Source organism: Astatotilapia calliptera, chromosome 10 (assembly GCF_900246225.1).
Source record: "Astatotilapia calliptera chromosome 10, fAstCal1.2, whole genome shotgun sequence".
In the NCBI taxonomy this organism is placed as follows: Eukaryota; Metazoa; Chordata; class Actinopteri; order Cichliformes; family Cichlidae; genus Astatotilapia; species Astatotilapia calliptera.
The window spans coordinates 11,449,170-11,468,101 of record NC_039311.1 but is presented as its reverse complement, the minus strand read 5'-3'; the positions used below and the strand labels follow the sequence as shown (position 1 = coordinate 11,468,101).

At 41.2% G+C, this 18,932-nt stretch overlaps 2 protein-coding genes across 2 annotated transcripts; one reads left to right on the top strand and one right to left on the bottom strand.

The window, feature by feature from the left end:
* Positions 1-2,337: 2,337 nt before the first annotated feature.
* On the top strand, positions 2,338-8,998 carry cnga2b (cyclic nucleotide gated channel subunit alpha 2b). Its single transcript, XM_026182195.1, has 6 exons — positions 2,338-2,438; positions 2,554-2,664; positions 3,095-3,271; positions 3,757-3,864; positions 3,978-4,084; positions 7,408-8,998. Exons 1-6 carry the CDS (start codon positions 2,338-2,340, stop codon positions 8,859-8,861), a joined length of 2,058 nt encoding a protein of 685 aa, XP_026037980.1. The 3' UTR covers positions 8,862-8,998.
* A 3,690-nt stretch (positions 8,999-12,688) lies between these two features.
* rraga (Ras-related GTP binding A) lies at positions 12,689-17,226 on the bottom strand. Its single transcript, XM_026182797.1, has 10 exons — positions 17,056-17,226; positions 16,651-16,774; positions 16,399-16,498; positions 16,236-16,302; positions 15,909-16,131; positions 14,970-15,065; positions 14,720-14,842; positions 14,528-14,619; positions 14,324-14,439; positions 12,689-13,197 (listed from the first exon to the last, which is right to left on the bottom strand). Exons 2-10 carry the CDS (start codon positions 16,675-16,677, stop codon positions 13,094-13,096), a joined length of 948 nt encoding a protein of 315 aa, XP_026038582.1. The 5' UTR covers positions 16,678-16,774; positions 17,056-17,226; the 3' UTR covers positions 12,689-13,093.
* Positions 17,227-18,932: the final 1,706 nt, after the last annotated feature.

Sequence of the window (18,932 nt, the reverse complement as noted above, 5' to 3'; positions counted from 1 at the left end):
TCTCCTTCCTCTTATCTGAGCTTCTGTTAATGTTACTACCTTTATGCTTTATGTTCTTCCTCTTTTTCACCATAAAATCCCCCACCTGTTTTTTTATTTGTTTTTTTTTTTTTAAAACCTCTGTAAAAGAAAAAAACAAAGCACTTACAGTTTCTGCTTTTACTCGTCTCTTCACAGTCCATCAACAATCTCGTTGCCCAACAGAGATAGTAATGGCAGATTGAAGTTTACTGTTCACTGGGCTGAATCTTATTCAGATGGAAAGTCCTCTGGGCTTCACTCCCACTAAGTTTTTGAGGATCTGATTAAAGCGGAAACTGCCAGGCTCTGTCGGAAAGCTGCATGATTATGAAGAAGTCTCGTGTGGTCCCCATCGCCTGGGTTTTCAAGCTCCATTTGCAGTGGAGAGTGGTGGCTGTGGTGAAAGTTTAGACTCCTAAACATCGCTGCTCTTGATACTTTTTGTCAACTAGAGAAGATTAAGCAAAATATTTCAAGTCAAACTCTCAGGATCAAACTGTCAATAATCATAAATATCCCACAGATCCTAATGTTCCCATCCTAGATCATAAAGAAAAGAGGCTAAGTTCGTGTTTTACCTTATATCTAAGGTACATCCTGGCTCCCCACCTCTCACTCTATAGTAGCTGGGATAGGCCCCAACCCCCCACGACCCTGATAAGGATAAGCAGAAGTGAATAAATGGATGGATAAAGTTTCACAGTAAGTCTACAAATATAAGTGTACAGCCCAAAAATCATATGTTAGTACAAAGGTACTGTGAGCAAAATATACTTAATTCCTCACATTTATTATATGCAATGTAATGAGATAGTTCATAGTAGGAATCAGCGCAGAAGCAGCAGCATATGCTTGACTACATTCATGTTTCTGTTTCTGCTAATCTTCCTTTTTTGTACTGCACACCTCTTTGAGCCAAACCGACTACTGTTAAAATGACCCATCTGCTCAGACATGAATGAGCTTAAGAAAAGTTATCATTGTGTTTATGAGAGGGCTCACAAGCGAACAAGGGTTATGATATGTCATTAAGCCGATATGTTACAAATGCTGATGAGCTGTCAAGCAAATATAAAAAATGTCAGACTAAGAAATGCTGAGAATATGAATCAGGCAGACTACATATATAAAGAAAATCAAATAAATCAGGTGAACTGGCTGCATTCTTTTGTTCTGTTTCTCACGATTCTCCTGAGTAATAAAAGTTAAAAGGAACAAGGTTTTCCTAGAATACTCTTCAGTCTGATGCTGACATCAAGGCTCTCAACTACTTGAAAGATTTCCACACCCTCCATCTCCCACCCCTACCTGCTTCCTCGGCACTCAGCCCATCTGAGGATGAGGTGGACCACGTGCTCACGCATGTGAGGAGAGCGCTCTTCGAGAGGAGGCTCACAACCGAGAATGGTGCAAGAGCAGGACTTGCATCCGGCGTGGGCGCAAAGGATGGATTGGCTGGTGAAGACCAGCTCTTTTTTTTTTTTGGACTAATTCAAGGAAACCAGAGGTAGGCTGATATGTTTAAGCTGAGGCCAGTTTGGCATATACTTTATTATGATGCTAGTAATCTACATTTGCTGTGAAGCACTGTGGAAAAAAGTTGTGTTGCGTAACATATTCAATAAGCGGAATTAATAATTATTTGCAAAAGTAGAGGGAAAAAAGTCTCATCTCCACATTAGTAAAGTTACAGAGTGTGGACTGGCAGGCAGCTGGATGACTTTAGGGGTGAATTATCACTCTTTGTGGCCTCAGCAGCCATCGTGCTGTTATGTCATGCCACACTTTGCGCTCTCTCAGCAGCCTGGTTTCCTAAGCGATGTGGTTCCTGAGGGAAAGCAGCTGACTGGTTCACTGAGCCGCAGAGCTCCAGGATGGCTTTGTGTGTGTGTGTGTTTTCATTAATGACCCACCAATTAGTCACACAATGGTAACAGTCATCTAAGCACCTCATCATCTGTCTGTGCTGCAGGGAGAACAGCAGCCTTAATGTGACTTTTTGGGCTTTAACTGAACTTTGACTGTGTATCTAAAGTGCTGCTGCGTCCACAAAACTGAGCTTTTTATTTCTCATGAGTCGTCACAGCAACCACCTGCTGTATGATGGGCTAGGTTAGGGACTATCTACCACAGTCCCAGTTGTCCCCCACCGCCCCAGTCCCCTGACTATTATCTGAGACATGCACCATAAACACTTTTCTCTCCTGCCACAGTGTAACTGAAGCAGGAGAGCATGTCCAACACTCCACAATATGGATTAAATGGCTGTAAGTGGGTCTTTAATATTAGTGTTTGTCCGTACTGTCAGATCTAAAGATGACGGGCCAGCTGGCAGAGAGAGATCGGTCTCCCCACAATCTGTCAGTGAAGACCAGCTTGGAGGAGGAAATCGAGAGAGCAGAGAGCATTCTCAGCAGGTAACAAGAGCTTCCTCATGTTCATTATGTTTTTCTCAGAGGTTTCGTTCAGAGACACAAAACAGAGGCTCTCGTAATGGCTTAAAGAAGCCGGGCTGTCACTTTTTCCTACTAGGGTCCCATCGATCTGTGATGACACATCCTCGGAGCTGCAAAGAGTCGCTGCTCTCGACCCTCATGGAGGCAGTTCAAGAAATTCTTTTCAAAGGACCGGAGCCATCTCAAGGTAAACCTGTGATGACTCAGCTGTGGCACGTCAGTATGGTATGGCAATTTCAAATGGACTGATTCAAGGAGCTGAAAGATTATTGTGTAGCTCTTATTACATATTAAATAACTTTTTTGTGGCAAAGGTCTGGCTTTGTAGAAATGGCTATAGAAGAGCTTTTTGTCTTTTTTCATGAAGGTCGTCGACTGCTACAAAATTCATTACATTTGCAGGAATTTAGAGTCCCTTTTTTCATTCAGACTTTTCAAGATTTTCCAGTCCTACAGATAGAAAAGGAAAGACAAAGTGAGGTCTCAAATCATGTGCTCTAATTTGCAGCTCTGTGATGGTTTCGCACATTAACTGTGTTTGAACTGATGCATTTTGACATGATTTTAAGTTATAAAGCTGCCTAAAGATGCGGTGTTGTGTTCCTTTTGTGTGTCAGACTGGTGAGCCTGGTGGTGAGACTGCGGGAATGGGCACACAGGAGTCTTTTGGAGGAGGAGGAGAGGCCAGACTCTTTCCTGGAACGCTTTCGTGGCCCTGAGCTGAGAACGGCCCCCAGTCGCATCAGCAACACACAACTGGATGCCAATGGCAACAATGCCAAAGGGATCTTTAGGTATGCCCGGCTACCACCCTGAACCTTTACTATGTACACCTTCATGTACATGCATAAGGAGTACAGAGTTACACTTGTACAAATCACGACGGGACCTTCTGCTTCATGGCTAAAATAAATCCTTGAAAGGTCTTATTAAGTTGTAGAGACACCCAGAGTTACAGACAGTGTTTATTCCGCTCAGTGCTGAGGCTGTAATTTATGTTGTCCTTGCTGAAATATAGGTTTACTGCAAGGTGCTATGTAAGGAAAAGAAGATAGCTCAACTGAGCTTTAAATATTTTACATTTAGTAGAACGTCACAATATTTTAAAATGACCCGAAAGATGTCACATTTACAAAAAAAGTAGCTGTCTCATATGGCTGTTAACAAATAATTATATAGCTATTGTGTTGTGATGCATTATATTGCTGTTTTTCTCTCTGTTGTTGTGCACTAACAGTTTTTGCTGAGTGTCATAATCACAGTCTCCTTTTGCTTACAGGAAAAAGTGGGATCTGTTTGTGGTGTCTCCCTCCGATGACGTATACTACCGCTGGTTATTTGTTATTGCCTTGGCGGTGCTCTACAATTGGTTCCTTGTTGTCGCGAGGTAATAACATTACAGTATGTGCGTCAGTGGGGCCCTGCAGCCTCCAGAGGGTGTACAGTGTAGTGTTCACTTCTTAGACTAGAGCACTAAATCCTTTTTTAATGCATTTCCAGGGCATGCTTTGACGAACTACAAGTGAGCAACTACATCTGCTGGCTGGTGCTGGACTACCTCTCTGATGCTCTATACATAACAGACACCTGTGTTCGACTCCGGACAGGTAAGCCACCTAAAAATGCAGCTTCTGGCCTTCTTAAATTTTAGATTACTCTGATGACATAGTTTCCTCTCTGCTGAATGAGTCAGTGTTTTGCGTTCATTTTATATTTTCTCAGCTTTCTAATTCAAACCTCGCTGCTTCCTTTTCAAATCAAATCAAATCAAATCAAATCACTTTTATTGTCACATCACATGTGCAGGTACATTGGTACAGCACATGTGAGTGAAATTCTTGTGTGCGAGCTTCACAAGCAACAGAGTTGTGCAAAATACAATAATGTAAACAAGCAAAATACAAGAATGGCTACATCTGAAACTAATAAATATATGTACAATATATAATAGTATATGCATTTCTGGATGTGTATACTAAATATTTTTCTACGTGTGTGTGTGTGTGTGTGTGTGTGTGTGTGTGTGTGTGTGTGTGTGTGTGTGTGTGTGTGTGTGTGTGTGTGTGTACACATATTTTACAAATTAAATAGAGTAAACAATAAATAAAATATATAAAAATATACAGAGTTGAGACATGTGCAAAACAGTGGCATTACTGTACAGTATGGAGTGCATAATGTTAAAGTTCTAGTAGTGAAGCTGAGGTGTCTATGAAGTGTTCAGCAGTCTGATGGTCTGATGGAAAAAGCTGTCTCTCAGTCTGCTGGTACGGGACCGGATGCTGCAGAACCTCCTTCCTGATGGAAGCAGTCTGAACAGTTTATGGCTGGGGTGACTGGAGTCCTTGATGATCCTCCCCACTTTCCTCAGGCACCGCTTCCTGTAGATGTCTTGGAGGGAGGGAAGCTCACCTCCAATTATCCGTTCAGAGCACCGCACTACTTGCTGGAGAGCTTTGCAGTTGTAGGCGGTGCTGTTGCCATACCAGGTGGTGATGCATCCAGTGAGGATGCTCTCAATGGCACAGTGATAGAAGGTCCTGAGGATGCGGGGGCTCATGCCGAATCTTTTCAGTCTCCTGAGAAAGAAGAGGCGCTGCTGCGCCTTCTTCACTGTTTTGTTTGTGTGTACTGACCACGTAAGATCCTCAGCCAGATGTACACCAAGGAACCGGAAGCTGCTCACTCTCTCCACAGCAGCGCCGTTGATGGTGATGGGGGTGTGTACTTCTTTGCACCTCCGGAAGTCCACTATCAACTCCTTTGTCTTTGCGACGTTGAGGGTGAGATGGTTGTCTTGACACCAGTGGGTCAGGGTGCTGACCTCCTCCCTGTAAGCCGTCTCATCACCATTGGTGATAAGACCCACCACTGTAGTGTCGTCCGCAAACTTCACAATGATGTTGGAGTTGTTAGTGGCAGTGCAGTCGTAGGTGTAGAGTGAGTACAGGAGAGGGCTCAGTACACACCCCTGTGGAGCACCATTGTTCAGTGTGATGAGGTGATGCTGCCCAGTCTGACCACTTGGCGTCTGTCAGACAGGAAGCTAAGGATCCAGCTGCAGAGGGAGCTACTCAGTCCTAGATCCTGCAGTTTCCTGTCCAGCTTCGAGGGAACGATGGTATTGAATGCTGAGCTGTAATCTACAAACAGCATTCTCACATACGTGTCTCTCTTCTCCAGGTGTGACAGGGCAGTGTGTAGTGTCAGGGCTATGGCATCATCAGTGGACCTGTTGTGGACCTGTTATTTACACATCAAATGCAAACTAACTTTACATTTTAGTTACAACATCCACTAAATAACAATATCACCATGTAGATGACCCTATGCTAAAATTGGCTTGTGAACACATCAGGGATGCATGATGAAATAAAACCATTAATGTGTGTGAAAATGTGTGTGTGTCTCCAGCACACACACAGCACCATGTACTGTTAAATTCCATTATTTTAGTGCCAAAAACTGATTGTCTGTCAAAAAGTGATTTACAGTGTTTACAGGTGTTTTTGTTTTTATATGTAAAGTCTACACCTATATTGGTAAATAGACTTTAATGAACAAGATTTAGAAAGAGGTTATAAAATGTAAAAAGTACCCGTCTTTCAAGTATCTTTATGACTCTGGTTTATTGTACCTACATTATAAGCAGTCTAGTTTACAAAATTACTGATATACTTGTTGTAATGTCTGCTGCCCTCTTGGGCAGATCACCTTAAAAAAAAAGACATTTTTAATGTCAACAAGTTTTTTTAACTGGATATATAAAGTAATTTTGCCAAAAAGCGAGTGTGGTGTCTAACTTGTAACAGGAATGCTGATTAATGTTTGCTCTAGATGGCTTGATATGAGGCATGCATTTGACACATATTTCACATATTATAGGCCAACAAATTATTTACAGCAGTTTAAATACAGGCAATCACTTTTTTGCATGACATGTTGTCCACCAGCGCTTGAAGCGTGCTAAATGCTTCACTTAATGAGTTTTGACACCTAAGTCAAACAAGTCTAGCAAACATAGAGGTCCCAGGTGTTTCCAATGGTAGCCCTAGTTAGCTGTAAGCAGAGATCATTCTCTAACTTCTGATGTGGAAGCAGGCCTGAAATGTGGCAGAAGCCAACTGAGTTCATAAAAAAACAATAACGGTTACCCCTGGTCATGGTCCAAGAGAGAAAGAGTTAACCTAGTCACTAGCTTTATCTGCTTCTTGGTACTTTACATGGAGCACATGTAGAGGAAGAATGTTGCATGCTAATTTATAGCTAATGCTAGCTTGGTTAGCAAGGTGCATCAATAGACTCTGTCCTGTGCACTGATATCATTTTATTTGTGAAGAGGGGGGAAAAAAAAAACAATATCAGAGCATCTTGAATGGGCTTTAATTATTTTTAACTGTGCAGAAAGCCATATCATTACTTCAGTGATATGAATATTTTTAGAGCTAGCCTCCTGTGGCCTTTGGAGGAAAATGCCGTTTGAGGCAATTAAAGCCCTTTCACATAGGAAGCAGCATGAGCTGCACTGGTATGATAACGAGAATGTATGTCACACTACACTACAAAGTATGTGGCACGTACAGTATTCCCTGGGTGCTTCCAGTTGTGCTGGGGTTTGCCTGATACAGTAAGAAACTGTTTTGGTGCAGTGTAGTAAAGAATGTGTCTGAGAGCACAATGTAGCACAACCCATGCCACTTCCTATGTGAAAGGGCCTTTAGGCATTAGCTTCAGACCCAGAGATTGCCACTTGGATTTATCAAATTATGCAGCTCAAAAAAACCGAACAATGTGCTTAAAGACTCTAAAATTAAAGCTGAGAAGATCTAATCTACCAGTTTAACTGTTAAATAAAAACTTGATTTGAGCCGCCCTCTACTTTTTTTCAGCCACCACCAAGCTAAACATGAGTTTTATTTATTTTTCTCAGGGTTCCTGGAGCAAGGTTTGCTGGTGAAGGACCACGCCAAGCTAAGAGACAGCTACATCCGTACATTACAGTTTAAGCTTGACTTGCTGTCCATCCTGCCCACTGACCTGGGGTACATCTCCACAGGCATCCATACACCACAGCTCAGGTTTAACCGTCTGCTGCGCTTCCCACGCATGTTTGAATTCTTTGACCGCACAGAGACACGCACCAACTACCCCAACATCTTTCGCATCTGCAATTTGGTTCTTTACATCCTGGTCATCATTCACTGGAATGCCTGCATCTTCTATGCTATATCTAAGTCTTTGGGATTTGGCTCAGATACGTGGGTGTTCCCAAACATCTCTAAACCCGGGTATTCCACCTTGACTCAGAGTTATGTCTACTGTCTCTACTGGTCGACTCTTACCCTTACCACCATTGGAGAGATGCCTCCCCCTGTGCGAGATGAAGAGTACGTGTTTGTGGTCTTTGACTTTCTTGTTGGGGTATTAATCTTTGCTACAATTGTGGGAAATGTTGGCTCTATGATTGCCAACATGAATGCCACCCGTGCCGAATTTCAAGCTCGTATTGATGCCATCAAACACTACATGCACTTCCGCAAAGTCAGCAGAGAACTGGAGACACGTGTCATCAAATGGTTTGACTACCTCTGGACCAACAAGAAAGCAGTAGATGAGCAGGAAGTGCTAAAGAATTTGCCAAACAAGCTGCGGGCTGAGATTGCTATTAATGTCCACCTGGAGACCCTGAAGAAAGTACGGATTTTTCAAGACTGTGAGGCAGGACTGCTGGTGGAGCTTGTGCTTAAACTACGCCCTCAGGTCTTCAGTCCAGGCGACTACATCTGCAGAAAGGGCGACATTGGTAAGGAGATGTATATCATTAAAGAAGGGAAGCTGGCTGTGGTGGCTGATGATGGGGTCACACAGTACGCTCTCCTCACCGCTGGTAGCTGCTTCGGTGAAATCAGCATTTTGAATATCAAAGGTAGTAAAATGGGAAATCGTCGGACAGCCAACATCCGCAGCTTAGGTTACTCTGACCTCTTCTGCCTCTCTAAGGACGACCTGATGGAGGCAGTGACTGAGTATCCAGATGCTAAGACCGTGCTAGAGGAAAGGGGCCGGGAGATTCTGATGAAAGAGGGTCTTCTGGATGAGAATGCTCAGAGTGGCGGGCTACAGAAAGAGGACACAGAGGAGAAGGTGGAACGGTTGGAGTCCTCTTTGGACACCCTTCAGACTCGGTTTGCCCGGCTACTCAGTGAATACACACACACTCAGCAAAGGCTAAAGCAGCGTGTCACTCTGCTGGAGCATTTCCTCAATCAAACAGACTGCTGTGCAGAGGCAAATGTGAATGACATGGATGAAGGTGCAGGGACAGTCACTGAAAATGACTCTGGGTTTGTTGCCCATACAGATGGATCACCAATAAGACTTTAGATCAATACCTAACGGAATAGGAATGACTCTTTAAGACTATAAGAAACCCATACGATGCATTTTCTCTGCTTTTACTTGTATTATGTGAAGGTTTTATCAGTTTAGCAATTGCAAAGAGAAGTTTGCATGTTAATAAACATAAGAAGAAAATTTACAACACTGCTATGACCATGCATTCTTTGAGTTCATAAACCAGTGACACTGAGATAAAGTTTTAAAGTTACTTCCTGAATCAAACCAAAACAAAAGATGGAATACATGAGAATATATTTTAAACTGTAAATTAAAGATGTATTTAAATGCTACCAAAATAAAGGGAGTGATTCTACACTAAACACCTGAGACCTGCTCCAGTTTACAGTTTCTAGTTCACCTGTAAACATCTTGTTTTTGCTTGCATCAGCAGGAGACTCAGTTCTCTCCATGTCCTGTATGCTCCATGCTCTGGGTGTGTACACATCGTCTCTTACCACTCCTTGAGGGGAAGGGGTCCACAGAGAAATGGTTTGCGGTGTTCAACTGCACAGGGATCTTTTTGTGCGTGTCCTTATTTTGCAGGTTAGACTTACTTGGGCTCTTGAGGGACATCTATGGAACGATCCTATTTCTTGCATTTTAAGCAAAGTGACTTAAAATGGGCTAAGTGAATAACTGCTCAACTGAGTTATTATTAATCTCTGGTTCTCCTCCACAGCGACCTGTCTCCCTCCCCTCAACCCCAACAGGTTGTGGCAGATGGCCTGAGCCTGGTTCTGCCAGAGGCTTCTTCCTGTTAATAGGGAGTTTTTCTTCCAACTGTCGCCAAAGTGTTTTCTCACAGGGTGTCGTCTCATTGTTCAGGTTTTCTCTGTATTCTTGTAAGGCCTTACCTTCCATTATAAAGCACCTTGAGGCAACTACTGTTTTGATCTGGCGCTATATAAATAAAACTGAATTGAAACTGTAACAATAACGTCTTCTACTGGGAAACTTTTGGTGCCGTTATTCCAAATCAGTGTTGTATAAAACCACTGAATAGCCATTATAAGTGGTTACTAACCCATACATACACATTGTAAATATTAATGCTGTGATATTTACTTGGTAACAATCGAATACCGGCCAGTATTGCCAATATCAGTACTGATAACGATACCTTTAAAACATACACACAGCTTGTGTAGGGGAGAGTATCATAATTTGGGTTAAAATACACTAGGAGTCAACAACATTGTAAAAAGGCAATATTTGCAAGCTTACTAGGTATTTACTGGCAGAGATTCTATGTGCACTTCTTTGCAGGACCAAAAAATGTCTACGCAATTCTGTGCCTATTAGCAATATGAATGGGACTGATAACAACAAATACTCGCCATTCTGTAGTCTGATAACATCTAAATCCAGCATCCAGCCACCATGCAAGGCGAGGAAACAAGATGATCCATTACAGCAGGACCCAAAGGATCCACTGCCAGAATCCTAATGTCTGACACGACAGTACAACCCAGTGTCCTTGATCCTGTGGTTCAAAGCTGTTTTGGTGGCAACAAAGGGCACCTAAAGTATTTTATGCATGTATGGATTAGTGCATGTCTAACTTGTTATTGACCTTAAATTATTTATTTATTTTTACAAAGTTTACTCACTGTCAACTTTCCCCAAAGTCTTACCTTCAAATAAACAATCTGCTACCACTATATGAAATAACTTACTCCCAGTTATTTCATGCAAAGTTACTCACTGCGGGGGGAGACTGGGGATTTTCCAGCTATTCAGCCTCTGCATTCCAGGATACAGCTCAACCGCATGAACACTGTAGATAAGCTCTACTGGAACAATGCCTCCGGATCAGATCTGGCTACAGTAAAGAGGCAAGGCATAATAGCCCATATCCCTTGCAGACCCTGAAGGAGTTGGTGGTATCAGGTACCATGACTAAATCTCAAGTTACTTTCCATGGACAACATGAATAAATACTGTTTCTCTCTGATAAGAAACAAATGACATGTAAACCACTCAAACCTTGAAACCAAACTTAAAAATAAATGAAAGGCTTATTCTGGGTACATACACAGGCCACTTTGTTAGGTACACCTGTTCAACTACTCATAAATGCATATAAATGATCAGAAAAACAGCACCACAGCAAATCAGTGTATTTAGACATGAGGAAGAAGGTAATTTAAGTGACTTTGCATGTGGTTGGTTGTCGGTGCTCGACAGGCTGGCCTGAGTATTTAAAAAAACTGATCTGCTGGGTTTTCCTGCACAGCAATCTCTAAGGATTACAGAGGATGATCTCAAAAAGAAAAAATACCCAGTGAGCGGCAGTCCTCTGGGAGAAAAGGTCTAGTTGATCCCAGTGATCAGAGGAGAGGGGTCAGGTTGCTTCAAGATGACAGGAAGACAACATTAACTCAAAAAACCACTGGTTACAACTGAGATATGCTGAAGAACATCTCTTAATGCACAACATGCCAAACCTTGAAGCTGATGGGTATAGCAACAGAAGACAAAACATGGTGCAAGAACAGGAAACTAAGGCTGCAATTAAGACCAAAATTGGTCAAAAGATTGAAAAAAAAAACAAAACATTGCCTGCGCTGATGAATCTGCTTTTCTGCTGCGACATTCAGATAGCAGGGTCAGAATTGTGTGTCAGAAAGCTGCTGCTGGTGGTGTAAGGAGAAAAATATTTTCTTGGCACACTTTGGGCCTCATCGTACTAACTGAGAATCATTTAAACACCACAGCCGACACCCAGCATTTTCATCTTCTGATGGCTCCATCTCACCAAACTCACATCTTCTTAGACTATTTTCTGAAACATGACAATGGGTTTACTGAATGCAAATGACCTCCACACTCACCACATCTCCAGACCAATAGATGTTGTAGAACTGGTTATTTGCATTATGGATGTGCAGCCGAAAAAGAAAGAAAGAAAGGGAGTCCACTCGAGTACTAGCAAAGTGTACCTAATAAAGTGAGTGTTTTATAGCCTTAAGAGGAGAATGGATTAGCTAGATTTGACTGAAAAGTTTAGTTTGGAGACTTTAATACTCTGCTTGTTTTGATCCCAATAAATATTATAATTTAAATGTGTTGAAATTGTGGTAACTGATCAGACATCAAAACTACAATAATGTTGAAATTCAGTTGGCCTGTGCTCCATTTAATTTTTTGATAGAAAAATAGGAGCAAAAGTGAGCATGAGAGCCACTTGTATCAATCTTGTATCACTGGTTCCCAGTGCTCAATTCCAGGTAGAAACATGTATTCTGGCACTTCTTTAGCATAATTTTGCATGATTCAAAATTTAAAAATTCTTTATTTTAGACCTGATCTTTAGCAGTCTCTAAGTTCCAGTCTAAAAAAAGGCCTTTTAGCTCATCCCTTTAAGGCAACGGTCTCAAAAATATCACTTTCTTCTGATTGGTCAGCTTCCAGACACAACCCCACTCCATCAGAATCCAATAAAAATATAGAGTTGGAAATGAGTTAAATGGAAATAGGTCTACTTTAACACACTCAGCAGCTGTTTGCCATATTAAATGAACAAAAATATGCCATTTGCGCTGTAACTTGCTGTCCATCCCCTGAAGTTGTCTCACTTAACAGGTGCACTATTTGCTATGTGTACAAGACAACTGGTGCCACCTGTCAAGTTAGCCTGGTGAGACTACAATGAAGAAAAGGACCAATAAGAACGATCTCTGATCCATCTCTGTGTACATCTGTTTACAGCGCCTGTTTCTAAAAGCAGTTAGTATTGTCAAAGATTAAAAACAGAACCCCCCCCCCCCAAAACAAAACAAAACAAAAAACAAACCACCCCACACTTCAAATATTTTTCTGAATAGAACTATATTGTTTGTAACAGCTTACAAATGACATTTGAAAATCAAATCATACAATATCTGCTGCTTCTCATACGGAGAGACATCCCCAATCACTGGGATTCACTGCATGGAGTGAATGAATCTACTGAAATATGACAAAGTGTGACAGCAAATGTAGCCCTCCCCTCCCCCACCTCTGTAGTAAACAATACATTTCCCAACGAGTTGTTATCACTTCTCCCGTAAGAATTAGAGCAAAACAAAAACAAGGTGATTTCTCGCGTAATAACTGTGATTGAATATGAAGATATAGACGAAACGGTGCAGGGCTGCTCATGTGACACCAGGAGACCGCAACATGCTGTCTGTGAACTGATTGGCTGAGAGTATCCACTAGGACAAATGCACAGGCTAGCGCATCCGCATGTGCAGGCTATGCTTGGGTCCATCCACTCGCTCCAACTTCTCAAAGTGTTTCCTAGCATTACGGATATTGATGAGAGTGGCTGCAGATGCTGGAAAAAAAAGGAGATGTGAGTTCTTATTATTGTCTGTGTAGGTTCTCAGTCATCTAGGACAAGGTAATCTAAGCAGCCTGGAAAGCAAACTGACTGACCTCTCATCTAAGAGATTATTCAGTTCTAAAACCAAATGGTTGAGAGTCCCATGTATTTAAACCCTAGTGAGGATTATTCTTTAAGAGGGTCGTTGACCCACTATTGATCATGTCCCTCATCGCATGAGCCATGGTGTGAAAAAAGGTGTGAGTCATTAGCAGCAGAGGTTTGGGTGAAACCATTAGTCCCTTTTCCATTACTACCTACTTTGATCGATCAGTCACTGATGGCCACAATTTTCAGGACTTTCCATTACCTCATAGTATCAAGTACTAAAAACAGTACCCGCTCAGCAGGTTTCCAAGTGATCTGAGCAGGTACTAAAATGTGACGTCATCAGACTGCATGCCACCGATTGGCTGGTCAGTGGCGTCACTCGATGAGTCACACGATGAGTGTGAGTGTCTCATTCACAAAAATCAAAACCACTATTTTTGAACCCAGCAACAAGTGAAACGGCTACAAAAAAAAAAAAGTCTGACAAAAAGCCACAGACTGAGCAGCAGGTATATCATCGCCTCTACATCCACCTTTGTTGTAGCATTTTTGTCGGATATTAATTACATCATGGGACGCTCTGATGCATTGCTATGACAACGACCGCGCACATTAGGTGGTACTCAATTGTAATGGAAAACCATTCAATCCGAGTCGAGGCGAGTTGATCGGAGCAGGTACTAATGGAAAAGCGGCTATTGTGAGACCCTGCCTCACCCAATCATGTGAGATCATCTGTTGCAAGATCTGAAATGCCTGGGAAGGGATCTCAACACTTCCTCATGTCATGAGGTACATGATCAATAGAGGGTCAACGACCCTCTTAAGGGACATTCCCACTAGGGATTTGGTTTTAGAACTGAAGAAGCTTTTTGGATGAAAGGTGAAATATCTTCAAGAAACTTCCAGTCGCTTTTCTTTCTAAGCTCCTTAGATGATGATGATGATTATTATGATTATTATTATTTTTTTATTTTTTCTCATAACTGTGAATCTGCTGCAGAGAAATGTTATCTTCACTACTTACGAATAGAAGGGTCCGACATGATGACCATGACATAAGTGTTGGAGGTGAAGACGTCAATGAAGGCTGCAAAATTTGAGTTCCTTACTTCCATGCTTTGGAAGGAAGCTGCAAGTTTACTGGAATGATAAAATAAATAAAATTAAAATCAACACACTCCAGCTGATGGCATCTGGAGAGGAGGCGGAGCATCTGCAAAACACTTACCTACAGCTGAGTTTGAACTGTTTGATAATGTTACTGATCTTCTCAAACCTGTGAGCGTCACGCTGCTCTTTGCACTGATAGTGGGAGATCACCTGCATTTACAAAACAACACGGGGAAACGACAAGATAAATGACTCATTTCTAAATTTGTATTTCCTGCCCAGACGCTGCAGAGGAAACGGACACTCTCACCAGGAAGGTCGCTCTCTCAAACAGAAGAACTTCATCTGCCTCTATGATCTGTGCAAAATTTCTCAGGTTTGTTTCCAGCTGCTGGACGTTTGGGATGAGCTGGTACACTATGCTGGACCAGGCCTGCAAAGAGAAAAAACCCAACAACGTTCAGCTAAATTTACCAACAAAAAAAAAAAAAGCCTCAGCTTTATTAGCTGTGACAATAAATAAATAAATAAATATATATATGGACAGTCAGGTTCAAGACCTTATATAGGGTTTCATCCCAGATTGATGTCCTGAAGCATGTGCAAGCTAAAGGCCTGGACAGTCTTCGCAGATCTTCTTCACGTTCTTTAAAGATCTGTAAAGACAGAAAGGTCACACCAAAAGGAAAGTGGGACCAGCTCAAGATCAAAATAGACACAAATAAGTAAAATACAAAGAAAAAGTATGAAAGGAGGTTATTATAGATATGATTAACATAACAGGCAGTAAAATTAAGAGGTGAACAATATGACCATTTACAAATATTATTGGTACCCTTAAGAGCCCTACGTTTAGGTTGTTCATATTCAGTTCATACTTAAATGGGTCATACTGTAGCTTACACATCAAAGTGATCCCTTTCACTTTTTCAGTGAAATGAAAGTTCAAGTTTCAATCAAGAAAAACTAGTGCAAAAGTCTAAAAAGGACCACTTTAATGAGTAAATATATACAACTCATTTCCTGTGCTGGTGCCAGAGTCACTTATGTCTTGGTAAGGTTTTATTTTAATTTTTTGAAGAACCAGCCAACAACTCAAGCAAACCTTAATAGTACATACTGTTATATTAACTTGTTTCCCACTTTAAAGGAGTTCACAGACTCAGCTAAATGAAGTTGGAGTGGGAGACTTTTGCTTTTTAAAGCTTTTTGGTGGAAACACATGGAACTGGTTCTACACTGGGCACTATGGCTGTGCTTGTGGAAAAGACTGAACAGTACAATCTTAGAAAAGATGTAGTATGATCAATATTTTTTTCCTGTTTCTGTTCTGGATGGGCAGTGTCATGTCTGACTGAACCGGATCAGACTATTAATCAGCACTTGACTCGCAGATTAAATATCATTGTATAACACTGCAAATTCAAGACAGAGCAAAATAGTAACACGTGAGCGGGACAGCAGTACTAATGATGTATGAAATGTTACTTGAATCTCACCAAATCTCTCTGGTCTTCCTGCACAAGGTCCATTTTGTGCACAAGACAGAACACCTTGGCATCAGGGGAATTCTGCAGAATGGCTTCCAGACACGACTGGTAGTAGTGCATGTCTTTCTCTAGCTCACGGCTCTCAACGTCAAATACGTAAATAAGAACTTCTACATTTCTGAAAATGTTGTCCCTCTGGCTGGTGAAGTAGTTCTCCATGAATGTGTCCTGTCTGTTGGTTTAAAAGGCACAGATAAGTGATTAAAAATAAGGAATAACTTTGGCTTCTCAAAGCTGGTCCAGAAATGGCAAATAATTAGCAAATGTGTGTCTTACCCTCCACAGTCCCACAGGTTTAGAACCAGATTGCCAAGAAACCGTACATGGGAGTGTTCCACGTCAACTATGGTCAACCAATAAAAGCAGAAGAGTTAAATAAATGTAGATAATGAAACGCTCAGCATTAAAAATACATTTTCATATAAGACGGTGCTCTTACTTGTAGCTCCAAGGCGGCGTGTGTCTCGAGCTATGTAATTGGCAAAGATGATTGATCTCATACTGGTCTTTCCAGACCCACTTTTCCCCATCAGTAGCACCTGAAAAGCACACACACTCACTATTATAGTGGGAAGGGTAATTAGGTGGATTAATCTCTGATTTTAGAAGTACATGCTTGAAATCAAAGGACACTTCAAAAAGGATAAAACGAGTTCTCTGTAATGATCTAACAGATCTGCCCTTGCTTTACCTTTTTCTTCATTGCTGTGCTTGACATCCCCCTCAGCAAATACGAGTGTCGGGTATCTCAGTGAGCTGCGGGTCAGATGACTTCAGGCTGTGTCTGCAGCTGTCCTCCCCTTCCTCTCTTTGGGCTACGGAGAAAATCCCCCCCAGAAAAAAAACCCCAAAACGTGTTCATAACACGTGTGAACGCTTAAAACAGAAACAAATCAAACATATCCCGTCACTTTTGATCTTTAATAATCCTCAATAAGCTTGCTGGGCTTATTTACTTTTCTTTCTCTGTTATAAACACTTGAGCTAATGCTAACTTAGCTAGCCCGAAACAGTCCAGATATAAGGCTAGGTTAGCTTAGCTTAAATAAACGGCTGAATAGCTGCACTAAAATTCAACAGCGTATCATCAACCTACCCGAAAGAGTCGACCAGTTACCTAAACCGGTGCAGTTTTAAACAACAGTTTTCCTTTGTTTAAACGAGTACAGTTGATAAACATTACTTAGTGAAAGCAGCAATGAAGTCAGGATCAGCTGCTTCCTGTGTACGCCAAGAGTCACATGATGAGCAATTTGGGCTTTAAGCCCCGAGTTCTGTCTCACAGGCGACGTCATAGATTTAAACCTTACAGACGTTTTTAGATTAAAGTCTAAAAGAGAACAACAACCTTCAGTTTAACTCCGAAATAGTTTTAGTTGTAGTCCTTTTTGAAAAAAAAAAGAAGAGTTTATACTTCAATAGGCTAAAGGCAAACCTTATTTATGAGGCATAATTTAAACCTCCCATTTTGATTTGTATCGGAGATTCAACCAGAGTGGCTGCAATTCAATTTATAGATGTATTGTTAATTATTAAAGACCTAAACTTTAACACTTAACATCAAAACAGGTCGTGACTTGTGAATTTCTTTAAAATTATAGCTTTATTCAGTACAATAGCACACCACGTCATGCCTTACATCTTATTTTTTATATATTGTTTTTATTTATTTATTTGGTTATTTTTATACATATGGATAACCTTAATTTATTTTATTGTCTTTCAACCTGGTCCTGTTTTTATTGTAATTTGTATGTGTGTGTGTTTGTCTTTCTGTGCTCATAATTTTGTTCCGCAATGCTGAGTGGCAATAAAGGATATGAATTAAATAAAGACCCAAATAATGGTTTCATTGTTAACCCATGACTACATGACTCAGAGACCAAAGTAATGGCTGTAGGCGTGACTGGTTCTGGATTTTTGATTTATTTTGAAACCTATTACGTGAAGCATTACAACGCGCTTTTAATTTCGCTGTTTTGGAGCGTTTCTATCATGACATTGGGATCAAGGATTTCTCAGAAAAATTTGTGTCTATTATCATTCACACAATTATTTCCACTCACGCAAAAAGCGCTTCTTTAATTACATGATGCAGTTCCGCCTCTTGGCCACTAGAGGTCTGTTAGACACCCGTAGCCTCAATGTGCGTGAAGGAACAGATTTCAAAATAAAATATATCACGGCAAGCGTTTGAATATTCTTATGTTAAAATGTGATCTCAAAAACACTCACAGAGGTGTCACTTGTGTGTTTAAATGCTAGAATTCATTGTTGAGTATTTTGGCAAATGGCCTGTATTTGTATAGCACTTTACTTAGTCCCCAAGGACCCCAAAGCGCTTTACACAGTCATTCACCCATTCACACACTGGTGATGGCAAGCTACACTGTAGCCACAGCTGCCCTGGGACGCACTGACAGAGGCGAGGCTGCCGGACACTGGCGCCACCGGGCCCTCTGACCACCACCAGTAGGTAACGGGTGAAGTGTCTTGCCCAAGGACACAACGACCGAAACTGTCGGAGCCGGGGCTCAAACCGGCAACCTTCCGATTACAAGACGAACTAACAATTCTTGAGCCACGATCGCCCCATTTTATCAGCTCTAATGGATAAACTGACACAAAGAAAAAACATTGTTGCCATTTTGATAGTTCAAAAACAAAACAATAGTAAATATAATAAATATAAAACTGCCCACATTGAGAATCCTGATTTACAGTTTTTTTATTGTGACTAACTAGAATAATGCCACTTTAAACTGTGGTAGTACATTTGTGATTTCTCAAACAGATTTGTTTATTTGCTCATTAGCCTTTGAATGTAAGACTTAAAGTATAGCGTCAGAAACACATCAGCCGCATAGCAATGACCGAATCTGTAAGAAGAAAGGATTAAATAAACTGGAACATTACATTTTTTGATCAGAAATTCATTATGCTCGTTCATGTAACACCACTGCACATAAATCT